Source organism: Aotus nancymaae, unplaced genomic scaffold, assembly GCF_030222135.1.
Source record: "Aotus nancymaae isolate 86718 unplaced genomic scaffold, 86718_ANA_hifiasm-v0.15.2.pri h1tg000046l, whole genome shotgun sequence".
NCBI lineage: Eukaryota > Metazoa > Chordata > Mammalia > Primates > Aotidae > Aotus > Aotus nancymaae.
The window spans coordinates 27,264,349-27,291,699 of NW_026988460.1; the positions used below are offsets into that span (position 1 = coordinate 27,264,349).

The following is a 27,351-nucleotide window of genomic DNA, read 5'->3' on the forward strand; positions in this document are numbered from 1 at the left end:
GACGGGGTTTCACCATGTTGGCTAGGCTGGTTCGAACTCCTGACCTCAAGTGATCTGCCCGCCTTTGCCTCTCAAAGTGCTGGGATTCTAGGCGTGAACCACCACACCCGGCCTAATTACTAACCATTTTAGTAGAGATGTTTTGAAACTGCATATATCCTGTTTTGGCTTCAAATTCTGCCTACTAATTTTAGCATCCATTGGTGGATGTGCAGAAGGCCGACTTTTACTTTCTCAGTCTGAGCAAAATTTCCCTGTCTCAAGAAGCAAAACAAGCAGAATTATTGGACAGGAAGAATGGTAGAAGAGAGCACAGACTTAGGCAAGGGTCGTTCTTGTAAAAATTAGGTAAGTGAAGCCTGATAATAATAAGAACACTCGCACTACACATAGAAGGATGGCTCAGGCAGCTCTGACAGAGGTTTGCAATTAGGCGCGGGGCCGGCTGCCCGGTTGCCCTGGAGACGGGGTCCTTTCTCGTTGGGCGTCGCAATTTGTGTCACCAGTCCTTGCCCAATGAGCGGCTGCTTAGTGGCGGGAGGGCGGGGTACCCTGGCGGCGCTCTGCTCGCCCTGGCGCTCTGCTCTTTCCGGTCATGGAGGCGTTAGCCGCCCGCCTGTTTTTGCTCCTGTGGCTTGGGGCCTGGGCCCCCGCGCCGGGCAGCGCCTCCTCCGAGGCACCCTCGCTGATCAACGAGGAGGTGAAGCGCACAGTGGACCTAAGCAGCCACCTGGCAAAGGTGACGGCCGAGGTGGTCCTGGCGCACCTGGGCAGCGGCTCCACGTCCCGAGCTACCTCTTTCCTTCTGGCTTTGGAGCCCGACCTCGAGGCTCGGCTGGCGCATCTGGGCGTGCAGGTGAGTGCGGGCGACCCCTCAACGCCGCTCCCGGAGCTCTTACCGCCAGTCCCACGACTCGGCCCGCGCCCCTCTACGCTTCAGGAAATGCCGAGACCTGGGCGGTTGGTGGGGCGCCCGGGGTCCGTGGGATTGGCTCGGGACCCGGGAGGAGCCGGGGTGGCCAGGGGCCCCAGCGCCTACGCGGCCAGTGCGTGCCTGCCCTCCCGCCTGGGCCACGTCAGCACTGACTTGCCCCCGTCGGGCCGCTGCTCAGAAGGGCAGCCGGTTAAATTCGCGGCCGACTCGCCGCGGAGCTTGCCCGCACGTGGGCTGTTCTCTCCATCGCTCGGGCGACCTCCAGCCTATAGAAAGCACCTCCCTTCCGTAAGGTGAGCGTGGCGGCACCCTGGCACGGTGCCAGCGGGCGCCAGACTTCATTTCTCACGGCCCGACGCAGTGGCCCAAGTGGAGGACAAATAAATGAGTTAAAATGAATTTCATTCTCTTAATTCACTATCTGGTCCGTTGTAAGCGCTTCTTTCTAGACATACAGATTCACCAGAAATGTTAACAGGTTTCGCATTTTTAAGTTGGTAATCACTTGAAATCACTATTAATGTGAGGCATTTCTTAAGGTTGCTAATGAACGCTTTCTAAATGTTAAAACTCTTTTTAAAGTTAGTTTTAGAACTCCTGCATGTAATATGTTATCTTATGCTGTACAGAAAAGGAAAGTCCGATTCCCTCCCTTCCCCCTACTGCCTGTCATTCTTAAACCTCGGCAAGAAATGGCTGTGTTTGCCTTAAATGCTTCCAGGTATTTTAGTGATCACTAAAGAAAATATTGGATTTGGGGGTAGAGGGAATACACACATACAGAGATTTGCTTTTTTTTTCCTTTCTTTCTTTTTTTTTCTTTTAATAAGACGGGGTTTCACCATGTTGGTCAGGCTGGTCTTGAACTCCAGACGTCAGATGATCCGCCTGCCTTGGCCTCCAAAGTGCTTGGATTACAGGCGTGAGGCACCACGCCCGGCCGAGATTTGCTTTTTATTACTATTGTTATTAAACAATTTTGTTAAATGATTACTTAATTATTTGTTGAGAGAATAGTCATTATAGTGTCACATTTCTTCTAAGCACACTTCATTCTTTGACTGAATGTAGAACTATAAAACCGGGTTTATAGAGATTACTTTTCTGAAATGACTCCTCTTTCTTTTCATGCCTGTCCATCATGAAATAAAGTTTTACTCAAAGGCTTATGGAAAGATAGATCAAAACTTCATGTAAATTTGCCCTGCCACCTTTGAATGTCTTAAATATTAAATCCCATTCTTTATTGAAGCCAGTTGTGATTTAATGAGCTTGTTATAGTATAACTGGACCACAGCAGGAGCTCAGCTGTCCTGCCATCGTGCTCGTGAGCTAGGTTAATGTACTTGTTTTATCTTTTTTTTTTTTTTTTTTGAGACGGCGCCTTGCTCCGTCGCCCAGGCTGGAGGGCAGTGGTGGGATCTCAGCTCACTGCAACCTCCGCCTCCCTGGTTCAAGCAGTTCTTCTCTGCCTCAGCCTCCTGAGTAGCTGGGACTCACGCCCGGCTAATTTTTATATTTTTAGTAGAGACGGGGGTTTCACCGTATTGGCCAGGCTGGTCCTGAACTCCTGATCTCATGATCTGCCCACTGCGGCCCTCCAAAGTGCTGGGATTACAGGTGTGAGCCACCATGCCGGGCCCTATCTTATTTTTATTTTATTTTTTTCTTCCAACTTTATTGAGGTGTCTACCAAAAAAAAAAAAATGAAACTTTTCTATTACATCATTAAGTACATTTCTATGAGTATGCTTATTTGAATGTAAATGAGGAAAAAAGAAAGAGATCTTTGAGAAGTATAGTTGGAAGTGTAATCTTTATGTGTATGTATATTTGATCATTCAGCAAAATGTTATGCATTCAGCAAAATGTTATGTCACTTTGTAAGTCTTTGACAATATTCTTGTGTTTCAGATGAAAAAAATTGTTAACTGAAATGAAAATTCAATCTCTAAAAAGTTCTGATAGTTTGAGTACTTTAATGTGGATGTTCTAAAGCACTTGGTTAATTGTTGACTCAAAATTTAGGTGCCAAAAGACTAGAAGAATAAACTGGCTTTTTCTGTTGTAGGTGAAGGGAGAAGATGAGGAAGAGAACAATTTGGAAGTACGTGAAACCAAAATTAAGGGTAAAAGGTAAGCCAACAAAGAATATATATTGTCTCTTCTTGTTAAAGGTTATCATGTCAGGGTTGGGATCACGTGGGATCATAAACTAGGAGAGTTGCTTAGGAAGTGCCTACTGTATTGGAGCGTTTTGTTTGTTTGTTTTGTAGAGAGGAGGTCTAGCCATGTTGCCCAGGCTGGTCTTGAATTCCTGAGCTCAAGCAATCCTCCTGCCTCGGCCTCTCAAAGTGCTGGGACTACAGTTGTGAACCATTGTACCTGTCCTAGAGGATTTTTTTTTTTTTTTCTTGAGACTGGGTCTGGCTCTGCTGCTCAGGCTGCAGTGCTATGGCACCGTGTTGACTCACTGCAACCTCTGCTCCCAGACTCAAACCATCCTTCCACCTCAGCCTCCAGAGTAGAGGTGTGTACCACCATGCCCGGCTAGTGTGAGTGTGTGTGTGTATGTATTTTTAGTACAGACAGGGTTTTGCCATGTTGCCCAGGCTGATCTTGAACTCCTGGCCTCAAGCAGTTATTTGCCTCCCAAAGTGCTGGGATTATAGGCGTGAGCCCATCACGCCCTACCGAGGATGTTTTAATTAATGTATGTGATTATAAGCAACATGCTGTAATATATTCTGGACTCATTTATGTCTTGTCATTACTAATGCTGAAATTGGATTCTGCTAAGCAGTGGCAGTTTGTTTTATAGGAAGAAAGTAGTTACTTTCTATGTCAGATCAGTTCTCCCTCCTGGTTCCACAGAGCTTTATGTGAGAACTCCAAGCTGTTTGCTGTAGCATGTATCTTCCTATCTATGGTCGGTTGCCATTCTGTTTCCAAGGGGTAGACAACCTTCTCACTGGATCCCCCACCCCTAAGCCTTCAGGGCATTCAAAGTGGTAACTTCTTTGAAGGTCTTCTGTGAAATCTGTGAAGGCTGAGCGGGTTTAAATTCGCATAGTTGTCTTCTCTGACCTCAGCACCTAGCAAGGAGGCTGGAACTTCTTTTTTTATTTTATTTTATTTGAATTCAATTTTATTATTATTATTTTTTAAAAGATGGGGTTTCACTATGATGGCCAGGCTGGTCTTGAACTCGTGACCTCAGGTGATCCGCCCACCTTGGCCTCCCAAAGTGCTAGGATTACAGGTGTGAGCCACCGTGCTCAGCCCAGAACTTCTTATTTATTTTTTTTGGAGACAGACTCTCACTCTGTTGCTCAGGCTGGAGTGCAGTGGCCCTGTCTTAGCTCATTGCAACATCTGCCTTCCAGGTTCAAGTGATTCTCCTGCCTCAGCCTCCTGAGTAACTGGGATTGTAGACATCTGCCACCATGCCTGACTAATTTTTGTATTTTTATTAGAGACGGGGTTTCACCGTGTTGGCCAGGCTGATCTTGAACTCCTGACCTCAGGTGATCCGCCTACCTCGGCCTTGCATTTCTTATATATAAGTACATCATAACCTTTCCTTTTTTTGGAGATGAAGTCTCAGTCTGTCCCCCAGGATGGAGGGCCAGATGCAATCTTGACTGACTGTAACCTCTGCCTCCCAGGCTTAAGTGATTCTCCTGCTTCAGCCTCTGGAGTAGCTAGGATTACAGGTATCCACCACCATGCCTGGCTAATTTTTTTGTATTTTTAGTAGAGATAGGGTTTCACCATGTTGGCCAGGCTGGTTTTGAACTCCTGACCTCAAGTGATCTGCGCACCTTGGCCTCCCAGGGTGCTAGGATTACAGGCTTGAGCCACTGTGCTTGGCCACCTTTTTTGTTTTCCATGTAATCTTCATAATTGTCTTTCTTTTGTTGTTAACGTTTAATCCTCCTTGAATTAGAGTTCATATACAACATCCTCTTAGGAGCCACATTTTAGTGCATGGTGATTATCTTGCTTTTTCCGTTACAGCCTCTGAGTGTATGAAATAGGCATCTCATCAGCCCTGAGGCTGTCAGATCTGAGAGTTAGCTTTAAACAAGTCGCTATTAAAACTACTTTCTCTTGTAAACATTTAAGAGACTGCTGTCCTTCTCTGAGACTGTCTGAGTACCCTGTCTGTGTTTATTGGCTCTGGCTGCTATTTATTGTCCTGTAGCGTATCTCTTGAAGAGGCAAGGTAACATAGTTGTTAGGAGTGTGGTTTTTACATCTTTACTGCCTGGGATCAAATCCTAGCTCTGTTATGTTTACTAGCATTTTCCTCATAGTAAAAGAATAGTGTTTACCTTATATGATCATGGTTAAGACTCACTAAATTTATACATATAACATACTTGGAACCTTAGTGAGTACTTAATAAATTTTGAATTAATCACAAAGAAGGCTAACTAATGGAATGAAAGGAACGTTTCAGGCAGAGACATCTGTAAAGATACAGAGGTTTGACATTTCATGGTGCATTTTTTTAACTGGGCTTTCAGAGTGGCTCTTGCTCAGAGGAAGGTGAAGCTGCGTAGGGTGGGTTGAGTACCATTATTAGAGGTGTGGACTTTAAGCAGTTGGGAACATTAAAAAAATTTTTTTTCACAGCATACCATTTCATTCATTTCTATTTATATGTGTACACATTATACGAATTTGTCTTCATCACCTCTTCCTGCCACAGAAACTGACATATACGGTGCTCTCAGTAAATCTGTTTGAGTACATGAGTAATTGCTTTAGAAAAACCAAGTCATTCACACGATGTTATCCCATTAGATCCAGCTAGAGAAGAGCTACAGGAAAAAAAAAGGCCTGCTCCATGTACATCAGTTTGGTCAGTTCTGTGTTGTCTAACTAGCATTTTATTGATTGAAAACCTTCATTAGCTGGTGCTTCCACATTTTGATAAGAACTGATGTTCCTAATGATGATCCTGGAGCACTGAAAGGTTCTGATTTGTCTTCCGAATCATCAAAGCAAAATTATGTGGCAACATTTAACAACTTGTAAAATGAATGTAGGAGTGTTGACTTGACATTGTGTAGATGGGCTTGAGTGGGGAGGAAGATTAGGACATTAATCTAGGCACATGGTATTGGTTTGAATGGAGGGGGAGGCAAAGGAAGGGATGAGTCTGAGGCATTTCTAAGGCAGGATTGCCCAGATACTGGGGACAGGGTAGAGTGAGGCATCAGAAAATGCCTGAGTTTCCAGCTTAGAGTTGATTAGATGGCAGTGGTATTAAGAGAGATTGGGAATTGGGATCATGAATGATACAGTTATGTTGAATTGCCTGTGGGGTGGTCAGTGGAGCTGTCTGGTAAACATTTGAAAGTTTGATTTTAGAATTCAGGACAGAGAATGGGATGAGAAGCACATTTGAAACTTGAAACTAAGAACTGGATAAGACTGTCCTGGGCGAAGATACTACTGCTTATGTTTTGAGTAGTGAGCTTCACAGTAGTAATATGAAATATAATGGTGTGACTGATAAAGACATGCAAGTTCAGTGTTCTATAAAGTCATATCAGGAAAAATGATCCATGTTCTAACCTTTGAGGACAAACTCATTGGAACATATTAATTCAATTTTTCACTAATGGTTTCTACATCTTCAAAAAATCAGTCTTGGCCGGGTGCAGTGGCTCATGCCTGTAATCCCAGCACTTTGGGAGCCTGAGGTGGGCGATCACCTGAAGTCAGGAGTTCCAGACCAGCGTGGCCAACATGGCGAAATCCCCTCTCTACTAAAAATACAAGAATTATTAAAAGTACAAAATTAAAAGTACTCTATTAAAAGTACAAAAATTAGCTGGGTGTGGTGGCGGGTGCTGGTAATCCCAGCTATGGCGGAGGCTCAGGCAGGAGAATCACTTGAACCTAGGAGGCGGAGGTTGTTGCAGTGAGTGGTGATCGTGCCATTGTACTACAGCCTGGGCGAAAAGAGTGAGACTTGGTCTCAAAAATAAAAATAAAGTAAAACAAATTGGAAAAGACAAACTAAAGATTATTCTCCTACCTTGAGAGACTTACCATTAACATTTTGTTGAACATTCCTTGAAATACTATTCTTTTTTTTTTTTTTTTTTTTTGAGATAGGGTTTTACTCTTGTTGCACAGGCTGGAATGCAATGGCATGATCTCAGCTTACCACAACCTCTGCCTCCCAGGTTTAAGCGATTGTCCTGCCTCTGCCTCCCTAGTAGCTGAGATTAGTCATGCACCACCACGCCTAGCTAATTTTTGTACTTTTAATAGAGACGGGGTTTTGTCATGTTGGCCAGGATGGGCTTAAACTCCTGGCCTCAGGTAATCTGCTCACTTCGACCTCTCAAAGTGCTGGGATTACAGGCGTGAGCAAGCCACTGTGCCCAACAAAGAGATCACCTTTAATATAATAATTTAAGTTTTTTATTAGGCAGGTGCGGTGGTGAGCGCCTGTAGTCCTAGCTACTCGAGAGGCTGAGGCAAGAGAATCACTTGAACCTGGGAGGCGGAGGTTGCAGTGAGCTGAGATCGCGCCATTGCACTCCAGCCTGGGCAACAGAGCGAGACTCCATCTCAAAGAAAGAAAATAATAATAATTTAAGACTTTTAAGACAAATGTTTAGATGTTTCTCTCAGGGTTGTTTATAATAGCAAGAGTATAAAACAACCTAAATGTTCAACAATGGGACAAAAGTTAAAAATATTCTAATAGGTGACCGGGCGCGGTGGCTCACGCCTATAATCCCAGCACTTTGGGAGGCCAAGGCGGGTGGATCACGAGGTCAAGAGATCGAGACCATCCTGGTCAACATGGTGAAACCCCGTCTCTACTAAAAATACAAAAAATTAGCTGGGCATGGTGGCACGTGCCTGTAATCCCAGCTACTCAGGAGGCTGAGGCAGGAGAATTGCCTGAACCCAGGAGGCAGAGGTTACGGTGAGCCGAGATCGCGCCATTGCACTCCAGCCTCGGTAACAAGAGCGAAACTCTGTCTCAAAAAAAAAAAAAAATTCTAATTGGTAATCCCAGCTACTTGGGAGGCTGAGGCAGGAGAATTGCTTCAACCTGGGAGGTGGAGGTTGTAGTGAGCTAAGATCGCACCATTGCACTCCAGCCTGGGTGATAGAGTGAGACTCTGTCAGGGGGAAAAAAAGGTGATTTCTTTTTTTTTTTTGAGACGGAGTTTCGCTCTTGTTACCCAGGCTGGAGTACAATGGCGCGATCTCGACTCACCACAACCTCCGCCTCCTGGGTTCAGGCAATTCTCCTGCCTCAGCCTCCTGAGTAGCTGGGACTACAGGCACGTGCCACCGTGCCCAGCTAATTTTTGTATTTTTAGTAGAGACGGGGTTTCACCATATTGATCAGGATGGTCTCAATCTCTTGACCTCGTGATCCACCCGCCTCAGCCTCCCAAAGTGCTGGGATTACAGGCGAAAAAAGGTGATTTCTTAAAGATAATTCCTTTTGTCTTGAGTTCAAAATTTTGTGTGACTTTGAACTGCTAGTTCTGTTTTCAGTATCCTCAGTCTCTCTTAATTCTCTTGCCTTGTTCTTCCTTTAGTGGGAAATTCTTCACAGTCAAGCTCCCAGTTGCTCTTGATCCTGGGGCCAAGATATCAGTTATTGTGGAGACAGTCTACACCCATGTGCTTCAGCCATATCCAACCCAGATCACCCAGTCAGAGAAACAGTTTGTGGTGTTTGAGGGGAACCATTATTTCTACTCTCCCTATCCAACGAAGACACAAACCATGCGTGTGAAGCTTGCCTCCCGAAACGTGGAGAGCTACACCAAGCTGGGGAACCCCACGCGCTCCGAGGACCTGCTGGATTATGGGCCTTTCAGAGATGTCCCTGCCTATAGTCAGGTAGGCTCAGGTGGAGTCCAGCTCATCCCTGTCTGCTTCAGAGAATGTCTTGCAGAGTGACTGGTTGATAGGCCTGGCTGGTATGGGGTGTTTGAAATCTGAAGTCATTTATAAGGTCATCCCAAAAGTGTTTAACCTGTAGTGAAATGACTCCATGGGAGTCTCGTTTCTCCTTTTGGGATCACAGGTAGAGGCTGGGGGTAGCATTTCAAGAGGTGGAATGGGAGTTGGGGGAGATGGAAGCAAGGCATTCCAGGCAGATGCAGTAAGAGGGACAAAGGCCTTGAGATGGTGTGGCTGGGCAGATACTGGGGTAGCAAAGCTGTCGGAGTGGCTGAGGGCCTTCTTTGAATGTTGGGCCTTAGGTTGGAACTTGAAAGGAGAGGGAGCAATTAAAGCTTACAAAGATTTTGTTACTATGGCAAATTTCAAACATGCCAGAGTACAGAGACTAGTGTAAACTCCCACAAACATCACTTAGATTCAGTGGTTATCAGTTACCATAATTCAGCCACCCCTCTCTTTTTCTTTGGTGGAGTATTAAAAAAATTTTTTTTTTAATTTGGATCTTGCTGTGTTGCCGAGCCCAGAGTGCAGTGGCACAATCATAGCTCACTGTAACCTAAAACTCCTGGGCTCAGTTTATCCTCCTAGCTCAGCCTCCCATGCAGCTGAAACAACAGATGTGCGTCACCATGCCCAGTTAATTTTTTTTTTTTTTTTTTGAGACGGAGTCTCTCTCTGTTGCCCAGGCTGCAGTGCAGTGGCACTATCTCGGCTCGCTGCAACCTCTGCCTCCTGGGTTCAAGCAATTCTCCTGCCTTATCCTTCTGAGTAGCTGGAACTACAGGCACCCACCACCACTCCTGGCTAATTTTTTTGTATTTTTAGTAGAGATGGGATTTCATTGTGTTAGCCAGGCTGGTCTTGATCTCCTGACCTTGTGATCTGCCTGCCTCGGCCTCCCAAAGTGCTGGGATTACAGGTGTGAGCCACAGTGCCTGGCCAATTTTTTATTTTTATTTTTTGTAGAGATGGGGTCTTGCTTGCTTTGTTGCCCAGGTTAGTCTTGAACTCCTGGGTTCAAGTGATCTTCCTACTTGGCCTCCCAAAGTGCTGGGATTACAGGCATGAACCATGGTGTCTGACCTCTTTGCTAGAGGATTTAAAGCAAATCTCAGAAGTTATATTTTTTTACTCTACCTACTGCCATATCATCTCTAAAAAATATGGCTATTTTAGACGTTTAAGATTTCTTTGCACTGAGTGCAGTGGCACATGCCTATGATCCTAGCTCTTTGGGAGGCTGATATGGGAGGATTGTTTGTTGCCCAGGAATTCAAGACCAATCTGGGCAAAATAGTGAGACCTCATCTTTACAAAAAATAGAAAGCTGGGCATGGTGATGCACTCCTGTAGTCTCAGCTACTTGGGAGGCTGAGGCTCAAGGATCACTTAAGCCCAGGAGGTTAAGGCTGTAGTTAGCAATGATTGCACCACCCCACTCTAAAAAAAAGATTTCTTTGCATCTTTATGTGTGTTTAGAACATGTGTCACTAAGGATGCACAATCAAAATATTTTGTTCTAATGCTACTGGAAATAATTGTTTATTGTCTTTCTTTTTTCGTGTGTGTGTGTGGGCGTCTCGCTCTGCAGTGGCACAATCTTAGCTCACTGCATCCTCTGCCTCCTGGGTTCAGGCAACTCTCCTCCCTCAGCCTCCTCTCAATAGCTGGGATTACAGGTGTCCGCCATCACACTCGGCTAATTTTTGTATTTTTAATAGAGACATAGTTTCACTCTGTTGGCCAGGCTGATCTTGAACTCTTGACCTCAGGTGATCCACCCACGTTGGCCTCCCAAAGTGCTGGGATTACAGGTGTGAGCCACCACACCTGGCCTGTTTTTTGTCTCTGTTTTGTTTTTGAGATGGAGACTTGTTCTGTCACCAGGCTGGAGTGCAGTGGGGCGATCTTGGCTCACTGCAACCTTCAACCCCCTGGTTCAAGCGATTCTCCTGCCTCAGCCTCCCAAGTAGCTGGGATTGCAGGCGAGGGCCACCGTACCCAGCTAATTTTTGTATTTTTAGTAGAGACGGGGTTTCACCATGTTGGCCAGGATGGTCTCAATCTCCTGACCTTGTGATCCGCCTGCCTCGGCCTCCCAAAGTGCTGGAATTACAGGTGTGAGCCACCATGCCTGGCCTGTTTTTTGTCTTTTAAATATCAGGTTGATACAGTTAGGGCTGTTTATTTTGGGTTGTTTAAACTTTTAAGAGCTTTTTATTGGCCAATTGCTGTGTCTCTTGCCTGTAATTCCTGCACTTTGGGAAGCCAGGACAGGTGGATCACAAGGTCAGGAGTTTGAGACCAGCCTGGCCAATATGGTGAAACCCCATCTCTACTAAAAATACAAAAAATTAGCCAGTCATGGTGGCATGTGCCTGTTGTCCCAGCTTACTCAGGAGACAGAGACAGGAGAATTGCTTGAACTTGGGAGGTGGAGGTTACAGTGGCCTGAGATTGTGCCACCGCACTCCAGCCTGGGTGACAGAGTGAGACTCTGTCTCAAAAAAAAAAAAAAGAACTTTTAATCAACTTAATTTTTTGAATATGAAAACAACATGATTTCATAGTCAAAATTGTAATATATTACAAGTTACAAGGCCAGGTGCAGTGGCTCATGCTTGTAATCCCAGCACTTTGGGACGTCGAGGCAGGCAGATCACTTGAAGCTAGGAGTTCAAGACCAGCCTGGCCAACATAGTAAAATCTCATCTCTACTAATAATACGAAAATTAACTGGATGTAATTGCACACAACTGTAGTCCCACCTACTAGGGAGGCTGAGGCATGAGAACTGCTTGAACCCGGGAGGTAGGGGTTGCAGTAGCTAAGATTGTATCACTAAACTCCAACACGGGTGACAGAACAAGACTCTGTCTCTGAAAACAAAACAAAACAAAAAAACAAGTTATAGTCAGAGAACTCTTGCTTCCAATTCTCCCATTCATTTATTCTCCTTGGTAACCATTTATGATAGCTTTTGGTGTGTTCTTCTAGTTTTTCCTTCTAAATGTATGCAGATTTGTAGTAAACATATTCATATTCCCCCATGTCTCAAAACATAGCTCCCTATGCATATTGTTGCACTGTGGGGTTGGTTTTGGTGAGTGAGAGGATCTCTGTGCCTCCTGCTGTGGTTGCAGAGTGCCCATGGCTCACGTGTCTGCTGTGAAGATGACAGCCTTGCTACTCTGAGCTGTGCTTTCTCTAACTGCGTGATTTCTTTAACTTACTTAAAACTGAGTGAGGGTTCATATCGGGACACTGATTTTTCTTTTATGCAGGCTTTTAAAAATCTAAATATTTTGGGTTTTTGACTTTCCTCCTCCATTTTAAGTTAACAAAACGTTCATGAGAGGCCGGGTGTTCTAACCCCCCACTGTAATCCCAGCACTTTGGGAGGCTGAGGCAGGCGGATCACGAGGTCAGGAGTTTGAGACCACCCTGGCCAACATGGTGAAACCCCATCTCTACTAAAGATAGAAAAAAATTAGCTGGGCATGGTGGTGTGCACCTGTAGTTCCAGCTACTTGGGATGCTGAGGCAGGAGAATCACTTGAACCCAGGAGGCAGAGGTTGCAGTGAGCCAGGATCCCACACCATTGCACTCCAGCCTGGGCGACAGGGTGAGACTCTGTCTCAAAGCAAACATACTTAGAAAACCCAAAACGTTCATGAGCAACCATTTGGCAAATACAGAGGAAGATTTGAGGTCAGTTCACAACCACTTTTGACACTATTAACACTTTAGTACCTGAGTTGTTTCTAAGCATAGGGCTTTTTAATGTATGTATTACGTTTAATGTCATATTATGTATGTTGTATATATTCTCTGAATATTTTACATATTACTATATTACCTTCCTTTGTCCATTTTTTTTTTGAGACGGGGTCTTACTCTGTCGCCCAGGCTGGAGTGCAGTGGTGCAGTCTCAGCTCACTACAACCTCTGCCTCCTGAGTTAAGTGATTCTCCCAACTCAGCCTCCCCAGTAGCTGGGACCAGGCATATGCCACCATGCCTGGCTAAATTTTGTATGTTTTGATAGAGGTGGGTTTTCACCATGTTGGCCAGGCTGGTCTCAAACTCCTGACCTCAAGTGATCACCTACCTTGGCCTCCCAAAGTGCCAGAATTACTAGTGTGAGCCACTGTTTTTACACTTGTATACCATTTTTAAGTGGCTGACTCACTGATTTGATGTCCTAGAGCTTACTTGCCAAGTTTTTATAGTTAAAAAGTTAGTTTTTCTTTTTCTATTTAATACTATAATATATGTAACTTTGTATTTTCAGAATAGATTTTCTGAAGTAATGTTTTTCAAATTAAAGGATATGAACTTTTTTTTTTTTTTTGAGACGGAGTTTCGCTCTTGTTACCCAGGCTGGAGTGCAATGGCGCGATCTCAGCTCACCACAACCTCTGCCTCCTGGGTTCAGGCAATTCTCCTGCCTCAGCCTCCCGAGTAGCTGGGATTACAGGCACGCGCCACCGTGCCCAGCTAATTTTTTGTATTTTTAGTAGAGACAGGGTTTCACCATGTTGACCAGGATGGTCTCGATCTCTTGAACTTGTGATCCACCCGCCTCAGCCTCCCAAAGTGCTGGGATTACAGGTGTGAGCCACTGCGCCCGGCCAGGATATGAACATTTTAAAATCGCTTGCTGGTTGGGCGCAGTGACTCATGCTTGTAATCCCAGCACTTTGAGAGGCCAAGTTGGGTAGATCAGTTGAGGCCAGGAGTTTGAGACCATCCTGGGCAACATGGTGAAATTCCATCTCTACAAAAAAATACAAAAAATTAGCCAGGAGTGGTGGCATGCGCCTGGAATCCCAGCCACTCAGGGGGCTGAGGTGGGAGGATTACTTGAGCCCAGGAGGTTGAGACTGCATTGAGCCAAGATTGTGCCATTGCACTCCAGCATGGGTGACGGAGTAACACCCTGTTTATAAAAAAAACCAAAAAAGTCTTGCGTATTTTGCCAACTAGTTTTTCTTTTTCTTCTTCTTTTTTTTTTGGTGTCTGTTGCCAAGTAGTTTTTCAAAAGATTTTTTCTTTTTGAGGCACAGTCTCACTCTGTTGCCCAGGCTGGAGTGCAGTGGCGTGATCTCAGCACACTGCAACCTTCACCTCTGGGTTCAAGTGATTCTTTTGCCTCAGCCTCCTGAGTAGCTGGGACTATAGGTGCACACCACCATGCCAGCTAATTTTTGTATTTTTAGTAGAGATGAGGTTTCACCATATTGGCCAGGGTGATCTCAAACTCCTGACCTCATGATCCGCCCATCTCAGCCTCCCAAAATGCTGAGATTACAGGCGTGAGACCCTGCTGCCTGGCGATTTAATTAATATTTTAGGATACTGTGTGAAACTGCTGGTTTCCCTATACCTTTGCCTGTACTAGCTTTAAATGCTATCAAATATGATTATGAGTGAATTGTACTTTTAAAAATCTAGTCACAGAATGAGTGAATAAACTAGCAAGAACTGTAACAGCTAACAAAATAGATCTTGTCCTTTTCATGGTCTTTTGGGAAGCAGGGTGTTTTCTGGCCCTTTTTTTTCTTTTACATTGCATTTCTTTAAGGTTCTTAGGAGTGTATTTATAGAAGGATGCTTGGATTCCTTAATGACCAGAAATATATATATATATATATATATATATATATATATGTATTTTTTTTGTTTGAGATGGAGTCTTGCTCTGTCACCCAGGCTGGAGTGCAATGGTGCAATCATAACTCACTGCAACCTCTGCCTCCCAGGTTCAAGTGATTCTCCTGCCTCAGCCTCCCAAGTAGCTGGAATTACAGGTGCCCGCCACGATTCCTAGCTAATTTTTGTACTTTTTAGTAGAGATGGAGTTTCACCACGTTGATCAGGTTGGTCTCGAACTCCTGACCTCAGGATATCCACCCGCCTCAGCCTTCCAAAGTGCTAGGATTACAGACATGAGCCACTGCACTCAGCCCAGAAAGATTTTTTAATACTAACCTCAGTGGTAAAATTGGCAAATAAATTGAGGAATTGGCGAAGGTATTGACTTTCTCTTATACCTCATTGAGAGGTAGTACTTACCACATAGAAGAGTGAAGTCAGACCAGGGGATGGCTGGTCAGGTGCGGTGGCTCACGCCTGTAATCCCAGCATTTTGGTAGGCCAAGGTGGGCAGATCACCTGAGGTCAGGAGTTCGAGACCAGCCTGGCCAACATGATGAAACCCCATCTCTACTAAAAATACAAAAATTAGCCAGGTGTGGTGGCATATACCTATAATCCCAGCTACTCAGTAGGCTGAGGCAGGAGAGTCACTTGAACCTGGGAGTTGGAGGTTGCAGTGAGACAGTTGCACCACTGTACTCCAAACTGGGTGACATAGCAAGATTCCATCTCAAAAAGAAAAAAAAAAAGAAGTGAAGTCAACTTAGCGGATCTCGTATTGCCACTTAGGTTTATGACCTTGAACAAGGTAATGGTAACCGCCAGGCCTTGAGACTTTTATTTGTCAAATGGGGATAAGTAGTTCTTCATCATATTGTTTGGAGAATGAAATGAGATAATGCACTTATTTAGAACTCATAAAACAGTGCCTACCACATACATGTCAGCTCCAAACACGTTATTTTTTCGTGTCCTATTTTTCCAGTTAATAATATCATGAACATTTATTCCCATATGTTTGAAGAAGTCCTAGTAAACATTATTCTTAAAATGTTGCATACATTAGATACATCGTAATTTACCCATTCTGTTGCTGATGTTTCGGTTGTTTCCAGTCAATTTGATTTAAACTAATGGTGATTTCTCTGTTGCCAAAACTTTGAACTACTTTTTTCCTTCCTTCCAGGATACTTTTAAAGTACATTATGAGAACAACAGTCCTTTCCTGACCATCACCAGCATGACTCGAGTCATTGAAGTCTCTCACTGGGGTAATATTGCTGTGGAAGAAAATGTGGACTTGAAGCACACAGGGGCTGTGCTTAAGGGGCCTTTTTCACGCTATGATTACCAGAGACAGCCAGATAGTGGAATATCCTCCATCCGTTCTTTTAAGGTATAGAATGTTTAACTTGGACATTGTGAGAAACTCGGACTTTTTTATCATATCTACCTATTCTTTGCTTTTTGAAAGTAGCTAAATATATAGATAGTTTAGGATTGATGTTCATGTTGTTGAGTGGCAGTGTTAGAAATTAACAGAATCTTAAACAAATTCCCCATATATATAAATAAGCCATTTTCTTTTTTTTCTTTGAGACAGAGTCTCATTGTTACCCAGTCTGGAGTATAATGGCATGATCTCTGCTCACTGCAACCCTCCGCCTCCTCGGTTCAAGCGATTTTCCTGCCTCAGACTCCTGAGTAGCTGGGATTACACGCATGCACCACCACATCTGGCAATTTTTGTATTTTTAGTAGAGATGGGGTTTCACCATGTTGGCCAGGCTGGTCTCGAACTCCTGGCCTCAAGTGATCTGCCCGCCTTGGCCTCCCATAGTGCTGGGATTACAGGCATGAGCCACCGTGCCTGGCCTAAACTATATTTTTTTAATTTTTAATTTTTTAAAATTTTTATTTAAACCATATTTTTTAAATGAAAATTTGAATAAAAAAAGGAAAAGCATACTCATACTCACACTCACAGTACCATCACCTAAACACAGCTAACATTTTGATCTATTTCTTTGTTCTTTTGCAGTATTTTTAAAAAAATTTTATCATATTGCATATACAGTTTTAAAATCTTTTTTGTTTTATAAATGAAATCTTATAAACTTTTCTTGTACTTATGTATGATAGAAGAGTTCAGTATGTGAACCAAGTATTATCCCGTCCCCCCATGATCAGAATACACTGACAGATTTGGAAGATACAATAAATATCAGGTACACAAACCCTTTCCATAATCCTACCACCTAGTAATTTGATGAAATTTCTTACATCTTCCATCTTTAGTTATCTTCTCTGCAAAATAACTTCCAAGATTATTTTTACCTTTGTATCATGTCTTCAGTGTTCACAAGTTATTTGCAATTCCCTAAATTATTTACTGTCTAGAAGAATTTGGGTACTAGCACCCTTGATTGAGAAGTTGACACAATTTCTAGAAATTTTGAAATCTTTGTGTGAAAGTTAGACTTATTTAGGTTGTTTATGTTTGGGGACTACTTTAATTAAGTACTACATATGAAGATTTTGTGGCAGAAAGTCTTCTGTGTTTAGGATCATTTCCTCTGAGCAGGTTCCTGGAGTTTTAGAAGGGCATATCTACTCTGTTGCAGACCATCCTTCCTGCTGCTGCCCAGGATGTTTATTACCGGGATGAGATTGGCAATGTTTCCACCAGTCACCTCCTTATTTTGGATGACTCTGTAGAGATGGAAATCCGGCCTCGCTTCCCTCTCTTTGGCGGGTGGAAGACCCATTACATCGTTGGCTACAACCTCCCAAGCTATGAGTACCTCTATAATTTGGGTCAGTCTTCAATAGTAAGAGAAAAACTAACCTTTAATTTTGTGCATTTTTTTTTTCTTTCAATTAGCAGTCTTTCTAGATGGAGGGTGTTCATTTGTCATTCTTAGGAAGGCTAGGGTATCAGGAACAACTTTTTATGAGTGGGTACAAATTACTATTGTAAAAGTAGTACATGGATTTGATAGTCAATTCAAACAGTATGTAAAAGTCCTATTCTTACTTGCAGTTCTGTCATTAGATGGAACTGCTTAAATTCCTTTAAATAGTTTTTGGGTTATTTAAAAAATAAAAATTCAGAGAATACTAACACTTTTATATGAGCATCCAGAATTAATGATTGTAAACATTTTATGTTGTATTTTCTTCAAGTCTTTCCTTTTTTTTTTTTTTTTGAGACAGTGTTTCACTCTTGTACAGGCTGGAGTGCAATGGCATGATCTTGGCTCACTGCGACCTTTGCCTCCTGGATTCAAGCGATCCTCCTTCCTCCACCTCCCAAGTAGCTGGGACTACAGGCGTGTGTCACAATACCCAGCTAATTTTTTTTTTTTTTTTTTTTGTAGAGATGGGGTTTTGTCCTGTTGCCCAGGATGGTCTTGCACTTCTGGGCTCAAGTGTTTCCCTGCTGTTGGCCTCCCAAATTGCTGGGATTATAGGCGTGGGCCACCGTACCTGGCCTTGCCCCCATTTTTTTTGTTACGTGTTTATTGTGAGAACAAATAGCCATTACGTAGTGTACTTTCTCCCCTTTAAGTTTAGTTGTAGTTCCCCAGCTCAGTGTCTATTGACTGCTCACCCTCGTTGATTGATAGCTAGTCCTTCTGGTTACCTGAAGGTAATTTTCACGTAGATTCTGCAGGAAGGGCTTATAGAATGAGTTCTTTTTTTTTCATTTTTTTCTTTTTACTCTGAATGAGTTCTTTTTTTTTTTTTTTTTTAATGGGGTTTCACTCTTGTTGCCCAGTGTCTTTCTTTCTTTCTTTTCTTTCCTTTCTTTTCTCTTTTCTTATCTTTTTTCTTTCTTTCCTTTTCTCTTTTTCTCTCTTTTCTCTTTTCTTTCTATACCAGGTTTCTACAGGAAACAGAAGTTGCCGAGTATCTTAAATGTTACTTTGTTTTTTGGGGGTGTTGCATAAAGTATTCCTTTCAAAGTCTGATCTACTTTCTCCTTATAGACTTACAAGCTTTGAAAAAGAAATCTAGATGTAGAAAAGGAAAGGATTGAAGTCTTTTGTTTGTTTGTTTGATTTTTGAGATGGAGTTTCCGTCTTTTTGCCCAAGCTGGAGTACAATGGTGCGATCTCAGCTCATTGCAACTTCCGTCTCATGGGTTCAAGTGATTCTTCTGCCTCAGCCTCCCAAATAGCTGGGATTGTAGGCACCTGCCACCATGCCCGGCTAATTTTTGTATTTTTAGTAGAGACGGGGTTTCGTCATGTTGGTCAGGCTGGTCTTGAACTCCTGACCACAGGTGATCTACGTGCCTTGGCCTCCCAAAGTGCTGGTATTACAGGCGTGTGTCACCCTGCCTGGCCATAAAATGAGTTCTTTCATATTGATAACAGGTTGTGCCTTTTGTAGTTAAAAGTCACTTTTGCTGAATATAACATCCTTAGCTTACACTTCTTTTCTCTAGTATCTTAAACGTTACTTCGTTTTTTTGGGGGGTTGCATAAAGTATTCGTTTCAAAGTCTGATTTACTTTCTCCTGATAGACTTACAAGCTTTTTAAAATCTAGATTTGGAAAAGGAAAGGATTGATGTCTTTTTTGTTTGTTTTTTTGAAATGGAGTTTCGCTCTTATTACCCAGGCTGGAGTACAATGGCATGATCTTAGCTCACTGCAGCCTCCGCCTCCTGGGTTCAAGTGATTCTCCTGCCTCAGCCTCCCAAGTAGCTGTGGTTACAGGCATGCACCACTATGCCTGGCTAATTTTTTGTATTTTTAGTAGAAACGGGGTTTCATTATATTAGCTAGGTTGGTCTTGAACTCCTGACCTCATGTGGTCCACCTGCCTCAGCCTCCCAAAGTGCTGGGATTACAGGCATGAGTCACTGCACCCATCCTTTTTTTATTTTGAGTTGGAGTTTCGCTCTTGTTGCCCAGGGTGGAGTACAATGGCATGATCTTGGCTCACCACAACCTCCACCTCCCAGGTTCAAGCGATTCTCCTGCCTTAGCCTCCCAAGTAGCTGGGATTACAGGCATCTGCCACCACACCCAGCTAATTTTTATATTTTTAGTAGTGATGGTGTTTCACCATGTTGGCCAGACTGGTCTCAAACTCCTGACCTTAGGTGATCTGCCCGCCTCAGCCTCCCAAAGTGTTGGGATTACAGGCGTGAGCCACTGTCTGTTGGTCATTTTTAATGTGACCCTTTGGAAGGAGGGATGCTTTAGGGTGGCCTTTGTACCTTCCCAGACCTCTGCTGTTTTAGTGTAGTATACTGCAAAAACACGTGGCTTGCTTGCTGAGCTTCCCCCGCTCGGTTTTTGAGCTCCATTGTCCCTATCATGCTCAATTTTGATTCTTTTGAGCAGTTTCTCCTCAGAGTAGGGCACTGTCCCAGAAGGGGAGTTCTGCTCTCAGGGATTAGACTCTGCAGACTCGTAGACCTTCTGCAGGCCCGTTTCACTCGCCTTTAGGCAGGGCACTACTGCTCCGAGTTTCAGCCGCTCCTCACACTGGCCTGCCATGCTGTCTAGGGAATCCCAGTTGTATGTTTTGGGGTTCTGCTGTTCTCAAGCCCATCATTGTCCTGTTGCTTCTCTCTGCTTTCTTCTTCACAGACACTGATAAGTGAAGGTCTTGTGGCTGTCCGTGTTTTGACCTCTGCCCCTGTCTTTGTATTGTGGGGTTCAGTACAGATACTTGGTTGCCTGGTTTTGTTGTAAACATGGTCCGTGGGTTTTGGGTTTGCTGTCTAGTTGCTCTGTCTTTATGTTGGCCCCTGTACTTCTTTCTCTCCTGCCCACTTACTCTATCTTCCACATCATTGTGTATGTTTGCTTGATCCTTCAGGTGACCAGTATGCACTGAAGATGAGGTTTGTGGACCATGTGTTTGATGAACAAGTGATAGATTCTCTGACTGTGAAGATCATCCTGCCTGAAGGAGCAAAGTGAGTGTGACAGTTCCTCTCCTCTGCACCCATTTCCTCTGGTTGTACCCTTATGGTATGTTCTAGGGGCACAGTCTTTGTGTCACTTTGTTCTAGATTTACTTTATCAGGGAACATCTGCTTGGCCTCTGTTGAGTTGCATGTCCACTCTGACTGCCAGAATGAGAGATCCCTTGATTTTTATCCTGTGTAGTATGTTCCATGGGGAAAAGGTAGTTCTTCAAGCAAATCCAGGGTGTGCTGTTTACCAGGGGAAGGGACAGTGGTCCTGGGCAGACATGTCCCCCATAAGAAGCTCTCTCATGTGAAGAGAAAGAATATTCACGACAGCTTGTGAGGCGTCTGTTGAAGCCCCTCAACACTGGGACTCACTGGTTAGAACGTACAGGAGAGCTGTGCCAATTTTGTGACTCCAAGGAATGGGGCCAGTACCTGTGAGAACTTGGAAGTGGAGGATATAGTGGGACAGTTGTTGCCCCAGCAGAAGAGGGCTTTAAAAGAAAGGGCTTTCTGGCAGCGGCTCCCCTGTCTAAGAGAGTTGGGTTCTCCATAGCTAGAGAGGGAGCTCAGTGGAGAAATATGAACTTAGTGACCTCAGAAGGCCCCATAGCCTTGGAATTCTTTGCTTCTAAATGTGGTTCATTGGTGTAGTTGGTTGGAGGCTATATTTTATTCCCATGTGCTTCCAGGAACATTGAAATTGATAGTCCCTATGAAATCATCCGTTCCCCAGATGAGCTGCACTACACCTATCTGGACACATTTGGCCGCCCTGTGATTGTTGCCTACAAGAAAAATCTGGTAGAACAGCACATTCAGGACATTGTGGTGAGTGGCTCCGCTGCTTGCGTGCCTTGCGTGCTGTCTTTCCCAGACAGTGGACACTGGGACCAAGGACTCACCCCCTGTCCCTCCTTGGGCTGGAGTTGTTTGAGCCCACAGCCTCTTCTGGGCTTGGGGTGGGGCAGCAGGTTGAGTGGGCCAGCCTGGGTGAGTCTAGGCTCCCGTGTCCCTGCAGCCCCGATGAAGCCTGTCTCCTGCTTCTCCCAGGTCCACTACACGTTCAACAAGGTGCTTATGCTGCAGGAGCCCCTGCTGGTGGTGGCAGCCTTCTACATCCTGTTCTTCACTGTCATCATCTATGTCCGGCTGGACTTCTCCATCACCAAGGTACCCTCTCAGCCTTCTTCCTGCTTGTCATTTGTGTCATTTGTGTCCTTGTAGTAGCACCAGCTTGAGCACTGATCCTTACAGTGAGCCCAGGGGAGGACACCATGGCCAGAAGACCCCTGCCTGTGTTCATCCTTGTTGGAAGGGTACTTTGTTTTTGTTTCTTGTGGTGACCAGCACAGGAGGTTAAGTCCCTGCTTCTGTCTTATTTTGGTTCTGGAGACAGAGTAACTTGGATGCTCAGTTGAGGTAGAAAAAACATGAAAAGATTGGTGCTTGTTATTTAGCTGTTTTGCTTCTTTGTTATTCAGTGGAACTTGGAGGTGGAACTGTCCCGTCTCCCTTCCTTATGATTCCCTGGCCCCATCAACACCCTTCTCCCACCTGCACTCTCTGCTCCCTGACAGGCAGGCTTCGTGCCTCCTTGGTCCTCTCCAGGCTGCACTGACATTATCCTCAGGTCATCCTCTTGGTCTTTTCTTCCTTCTTTCCTCTATTTCTCATTCTCTCATTGTTACTGAGGACTCTTGGCACTATGCCTCAGGGTAGGCACTAGTACTGCGCACTTATTGGAGCCTGGGGGGTGAGGCTTTGGGGAGGACACGAGCGAAGCTGGTGCTTGAGGACTGTGGGAACGTGATGACAGGTATAGGGTGTGCTTTTTTTTTTTTTTTGAGACAGTCTCGCTCTGTTGCCAGGCTGGAAGCGGTGGTGCAATATCAGCTCACTGCAACCTCTGCCTCCCAGGTTCAAGCAATTCTCCTGCCTCAGCCTCCCAAGTAGTTGGGACTACAGGTGTGCACCAAGGGTGTGCTTTTAGTGGTGCGGCCTGGGATGCCCCAAGGGCTACCCTGAGGAGGTGACAGGCAAAGAAGGTGGGGAAGGACAGTCAGCTGGAGGGGCTGATGTTTGTGAGACAGCAGGGAGGGATTTTGGTGACACCTGTGGATAGTGGCAGGGCATGTGTGTAAGATGTTGATCCACCCTGTGTGGGTCCACTTACACGCAGGTTTTTTTCAATCAAATGCAGATAGGAAATACAGTACTCAATACAGTGTTTGAGGGATCTGAAACCAAGTATGTGGAGGGTTGACTTTTTGTATACTTGAGTTCCATAGAGCTGACTACAGGACTTGAGTATGTCCAGATAGTCGGTGGCTTTGAAGTATAACTCTGTGTGTGTGTGTGTGTGTGTGTGTGTGTGTGTGTGTGTGTGTAAATGCAGTTATTTTGCTGAATCATTTGAGGTTAAGTTGTAGACATTGTGCCCCTTTACCCTTGAATAGTTGAGCATGTGTGCAGCCTGAGAGCAAGGGTATTCTCTTACATAATCACAATATAGTGACCAAATTCAGGAAATGTAATGTTGCTAAAAATCTGGTAGAATAGCATGTTCAGAACTTTGTGCTGAGTGGCTCCACTGTTCTGCCTTCTGTGCCTTCTTCCTCAAAAGAATGGGTAATATAATTGTCTGCTAATTAATTAATAATATTAATTGGCCAGTTAATTATTACTGTTGATCAACATGGAGTCCATAATTAAATTTTGCCCACTGTTCCCCAATCAATCACAGCTCACTGCAGCCTCGAAATCCTGGGCTCAAGCCGTGCTTCCACCTCAAATAGTTTGGGACTACAGGAGCATGCCACCATAGCCGACTAAGTTTTTGTATTTTTATTAGAGATGGGGTTTTGCCATGTTGGCTAGGCTGGTCTCAAACTCCTGGACTGAAGCATTCTGCCTGCCTCGTCCTCCCAAAATGTTGAGATTACAGGTGTGAGCCACTGCATCTGGCTAAAAATTTTTTTGTGGAGACAGAGTCTCATTATGTTGCCCAGGCTCGTCTTTAACCCCTGACCTCAAGTGATCCTTCTGCCTCAGCTGCCCAAAGTGTGGGGATTACAGGTGTGAGCCTCCATTCCTGGTCCTTTCTTTGTGTTTAATGACTTTGACATTTGTATTGTAGAGACTAGATTTATACAGCATCCCTTAATTTTGGTTTATATAGTGTTTCCTGCTGATTAAATGGGCAAGACTGCTGTAAAGTAATGTTGTGTGTGCAGGGCATACTGACATTATCCTTGTTCACATCTGTCTGCCTGCTTTACTGGACTGTGAAGTGAATGTCTGCTTCATCTTTATGGTCCTAGTCTTACCCATTGCTCAGCCTGGTCCAGATTAGGTGTCAGTAGGGGTTTGACTCTGACTTTCTAAGAAGGTGGCATTTCTTTTTTGGATGGCTGGTGGTGGCAGATGTTCTTTGGGAGATAAGGTCAGAGTGGGCCCAAGCCTGGATGTTGGTCACGCATGGTCCCTCTCCTTCCTTCAGGATCCGGCCGCAGAAGCCAGGATGAAGGTAGCCTGCATCACAGAGCAGGTCTTGACCCTGGTCAACAAGAGAATAGGCCTTTACCGTCACTTTGATGAGACTGTCAATAGGTATAAGCAATCCCGGGACATCTCCACCCTCAACAGTGGCAAGAAGAGCCTGGAGACTGAACACAAGGCCTTGACCAGTGAGATTGCACTGCTGCAGTCCAGGCTGAAGACAGAGGGCTCTGATCTGTGCGACAGAGTAAGTGTTGAGCATCACAGAGTCTCTTGGCTTGGGGCCCTCCATGCCTCACTGATGTGTCTGGGGCACACACCAGGCAGCTCTCTTGCTTACCTGCATGCTTGTGGGATCAGACTGCATCTGGCCATAGCTTTTCATGTGGTACCAGTCTTTGTGGAGAAACAAGGGATTTTGGGGTCCTGGTTGTGAGCTGGGTTTGGAGGAAGCTCTGCCAGCCTCCTCAGCACTGTGTGCTCTTGTGGCCAGTATTGAGAGTAACTGTGCTTCTCCTGGAGGCCAGACTGTCTAGGCCTCAGGCTGCTCATGTTGTTGAACCTAGATTTTAGAATCAATGGGTTTGAATCTAGGCTCTGATTCAGAGTTCGTAAACCTGGCCAAGTCACCTAACTTTCATGCCTCAGTTTCCTCATCTGTAAAATGGGAATGCTGTTAGCCCCCTCACGGGGGTTGTGTGTGTGAAATGAGTTAATGCATGCAAAATGTTCAGAACTGTGCCTCATACAAGCTATGTAAAGGAGTTATGTTATCTGTAAATGAGGACAGTAACCTCTTTGCAGAGGTGCCCCTCAGAGTCCCTGACTCCCCTGGCATTCCCTCTCCTCACCCTGTGTGAATTTCCTCATAACACCTACCATTTCTTTTTTCTTTTTTCTTTTTTTTTTTGGAGATAGGTTCTCACTCTGTTGCCCATGCTGCAGTGTAGTGGTGCAGTCTCAGCTCACTGCAAGCCCCACCTTTAGGCTTAAGCAATCCTCCTACTTCAGCCTCCCAAGTAGCTGGGACCACAGGTGCACTCCACCATGCCTGGCTAACTTTTTGTATTTTTTGTAGAGATGGGGGTTTCCCCATGTTGCCCAGGCTAGTCTTGAACTCCTGAGCTCAAGTGATCTGCCTGCCTTGGCTTCCAAAGTGCTGGGATTATAGGCATGAGCCACTGTGCCTGGCCTGCACCTACCACTTTCTGAAATGATTTAATCTTGTGCTTAATTATTAATTATATGTCAGCATCTGAGGGCAAGATCCCTCATCTGTCCTTATTGCTGTTTTCCGTAACCTCGAATCGTGCCTCACGCCATGGCTCACTAAACATTTGTTGAATGTTGAACGAATGAGACTATACCAGTTCTCAGTGTGATATACAGTAGGTGACAATGGCTGTCACCCCCCTTTCCCTTGCCATTGGTGATTTGCCTAATTGAATCCCTGGACCTAATTTGGCAAGCTGCAGGGAGAGAAGGGACAGTAAGAGAGCAGCTGCTATGTGCCAGGGCGTGTACCAGGTGCTGCCAAGTACTTTCACACTCAGTCCTCAACGATCCTGGAATGGAGATGAGGCCCAGGGATGGTGCAGGGCTTGTTTACAAGGGCCTAAGAACAGGGCTTGTGGGTGGTGAAGTTGGCATTTGAAGCCAGGCCTGTCTTCTCCATAGCCAGCCCTGCTGCCCTGGGACACTGTGCTCTTCGCTGTATTTGTGGGTGGTCCCTGTGGAGCTATGGGGGGTCTATAGGCCTGGGAGATGGTGGGGCCTGCTGAGTTGGGTGGGAGGACCGCTCATAAGTCCTGCCCTGCTCTTGCCTCGGCCAGGTAAGCGAAATGCAGAAGCTGGATGCACAGGTCAAGGAGCTGGTGCTGAAGTCGGCGGTGGAGGCTGAGCGCCTGGTGGCTGGCAAGCTCAAGAAAGACACGTACATCGAGAATGAGAAGCTCATCTCAGGAAAGCGCCAGGAGCTGGTCACCAAGATCGACCACATCCTGGATGCCCTGTAGCCCCTGCCCACGTCCTCAGGGGGGCCCAGGGGTGCCTGCACTTCACAGTGGCAGGCAGAGTGGGTGGCAGTGGGAGGTTGAGCATGGAGGCCAGTCAAGGCTGACATCTGTAAAAGTCCTTTAAGGAGGAGAAACCAGGTCCTGCCTCAGGCAGTGTGAGCAGCTTGCTGTTTGTCCTTAAATCTTTCCTTTTTTTAAAAAAACAAAAAAAACTTAAAAATACTCCCATTAAAAACAAAACATCTTTGTGTTTTGAACAAAGGAATTTTAAATATTTGATCGGTATTCTGTTCTGAAGCCTAGGATATTTTTTCAGCCTATGAAGTCCCTTATTTTATGCCCTTCTAATTCCTGATGTTTAGGTATTTTGTGAGTGCATGTGTTACTTTTTTTTAAAAGCGTGTGTGAACAAATGGAAATAAAGCAGGGACTGTGATCATTGGTTTTTGTTCTGTTGAAGATCTCATAATTTAATTCTTAATTTTGGGAATAGTGCTTTTATCAAGTGCTTTTTATTCATTAAATAATGGATTTGCTTCTCAGCAAGTTTGCAAGGCAAGCATTTACATTTTACATATTAGAACACTGATGTATTCTAATACCAGAATGTTGAAAGAGGTAAAGTGGCTTAGGTCACAGAATGGAGTAGTGGAGTGAGGCCTCCATTTTTGTAGTTTTTTCATCCTTCCTGTGAGTCACATTTTACTCAGCATCAAGGAAACAGTGATAAGCAAAGCAGAGGTGGTTCCTCTCAAGGGGCAAAGGATTGAAAGGTCAGGTGGGAAATTGATGGTGCCAGTGAGTGCCAGGCTTTCTGCCCTCTTTCCTCTCTGTGGGGGTTCACTCCCTGTCTCCACCTAATAAATTACTGCTCAGCCTCAGGCAACAGCTTAAGGTTACTGGGTCAGGAAGCCGTCCACTGCCTGCCACACTCAGTCAAGACCTGTGGTACCCTCGTTTTCCTTCATACCTCTCTTTCACCTCATCTACCACAGTTGGGATGTGTGTGATTACTGAACTAGCTTCAATAGGGCAGGAGTTTTTTCTGATATGCTCATCTTTATGTTAACAGCTAGGTGTTCAGCTCAATCTATGACACTTAGTTGGGTTATTGAATGTTTGCATGAGTGGCTTACAAACAGCTTTAATATTGGCAGGTGGGTTGAGGTATTACTGGGGAAGTCTGTAGAAAACCAGTTGTGAGGAGCTGATGTTGAATTTTGTTTCAGATATGGCAAAATTGAGGTACTTGGGACATCCAAGTGGGAATGTCCTTGGACAGGTAGATAGTCAGGCCTTCGGATTCTAAGGTCTGGTGTGGAAATGGTAAATCTCAGGCTG

The 27,351-nt window shown here is 44.7% G+C and overlaps 1 protein-coding gene across 1 annotated transcript; it reads left to right on the plus strand.

The window, feature by feature from the left end:
- The first annotated feature begins 577 nt into the window (after positions 1–577).
- On the plus strand, positions 578–26,449 carry RPN1 (ribophorin I). Its single transcript, XM_012435381.3, has 10 exons — positions 578–856; positions 3,006–3,070; positions 8,524–8,830; positions 15,744–15,953; positions 17,182–17,374; positions 20,398–20,497; positions 21,187–21,325; positions 21,548–21,667; positions 23,997–24,242; positions 25,828–26,449. The coding sequence occupies exons 1-10, from the start codon at positions 596–598 to the stop codon at positions 26,008–26,010; spliced, it is 1,824 nt and encodes a 607-aa protein (XP_012290804.2). The 5' UTR covers positions 578–595; the 3' UTR covers positions 26,011–26,449.
- Positions 26,450–27,351: the final 902 nt, after the last annotated feature.

What these genes read in the sequence shown, in the direction of transcription:
- RPN1 (XM_012435381.3), top strand. Translation starts at nt 596, where the DNA reads ATGGAGGCGTTAGCCGCCCGCCTGTTTTTGCTCCTGTGGCTTGGGGCC. An exon ending in TGGACTTCTCCATCACCAAG is followed by an intron (nt 21,668 to 23,996) that starts GTACCCTCTCAG and finishes TCCTTCCTTCAG; the next exon opens with GATCCGGCCGCAGAAGCCAG. An exon ending in GCTCTGATCTGTGCGACAGA is followed by an intron (nt 24,243 to 25,827) that starts GTAAGTGTTGAG and finishes TGCCTCGGCCAG; the next exon opens with GTAAGCGAAATGCAGAAGCT.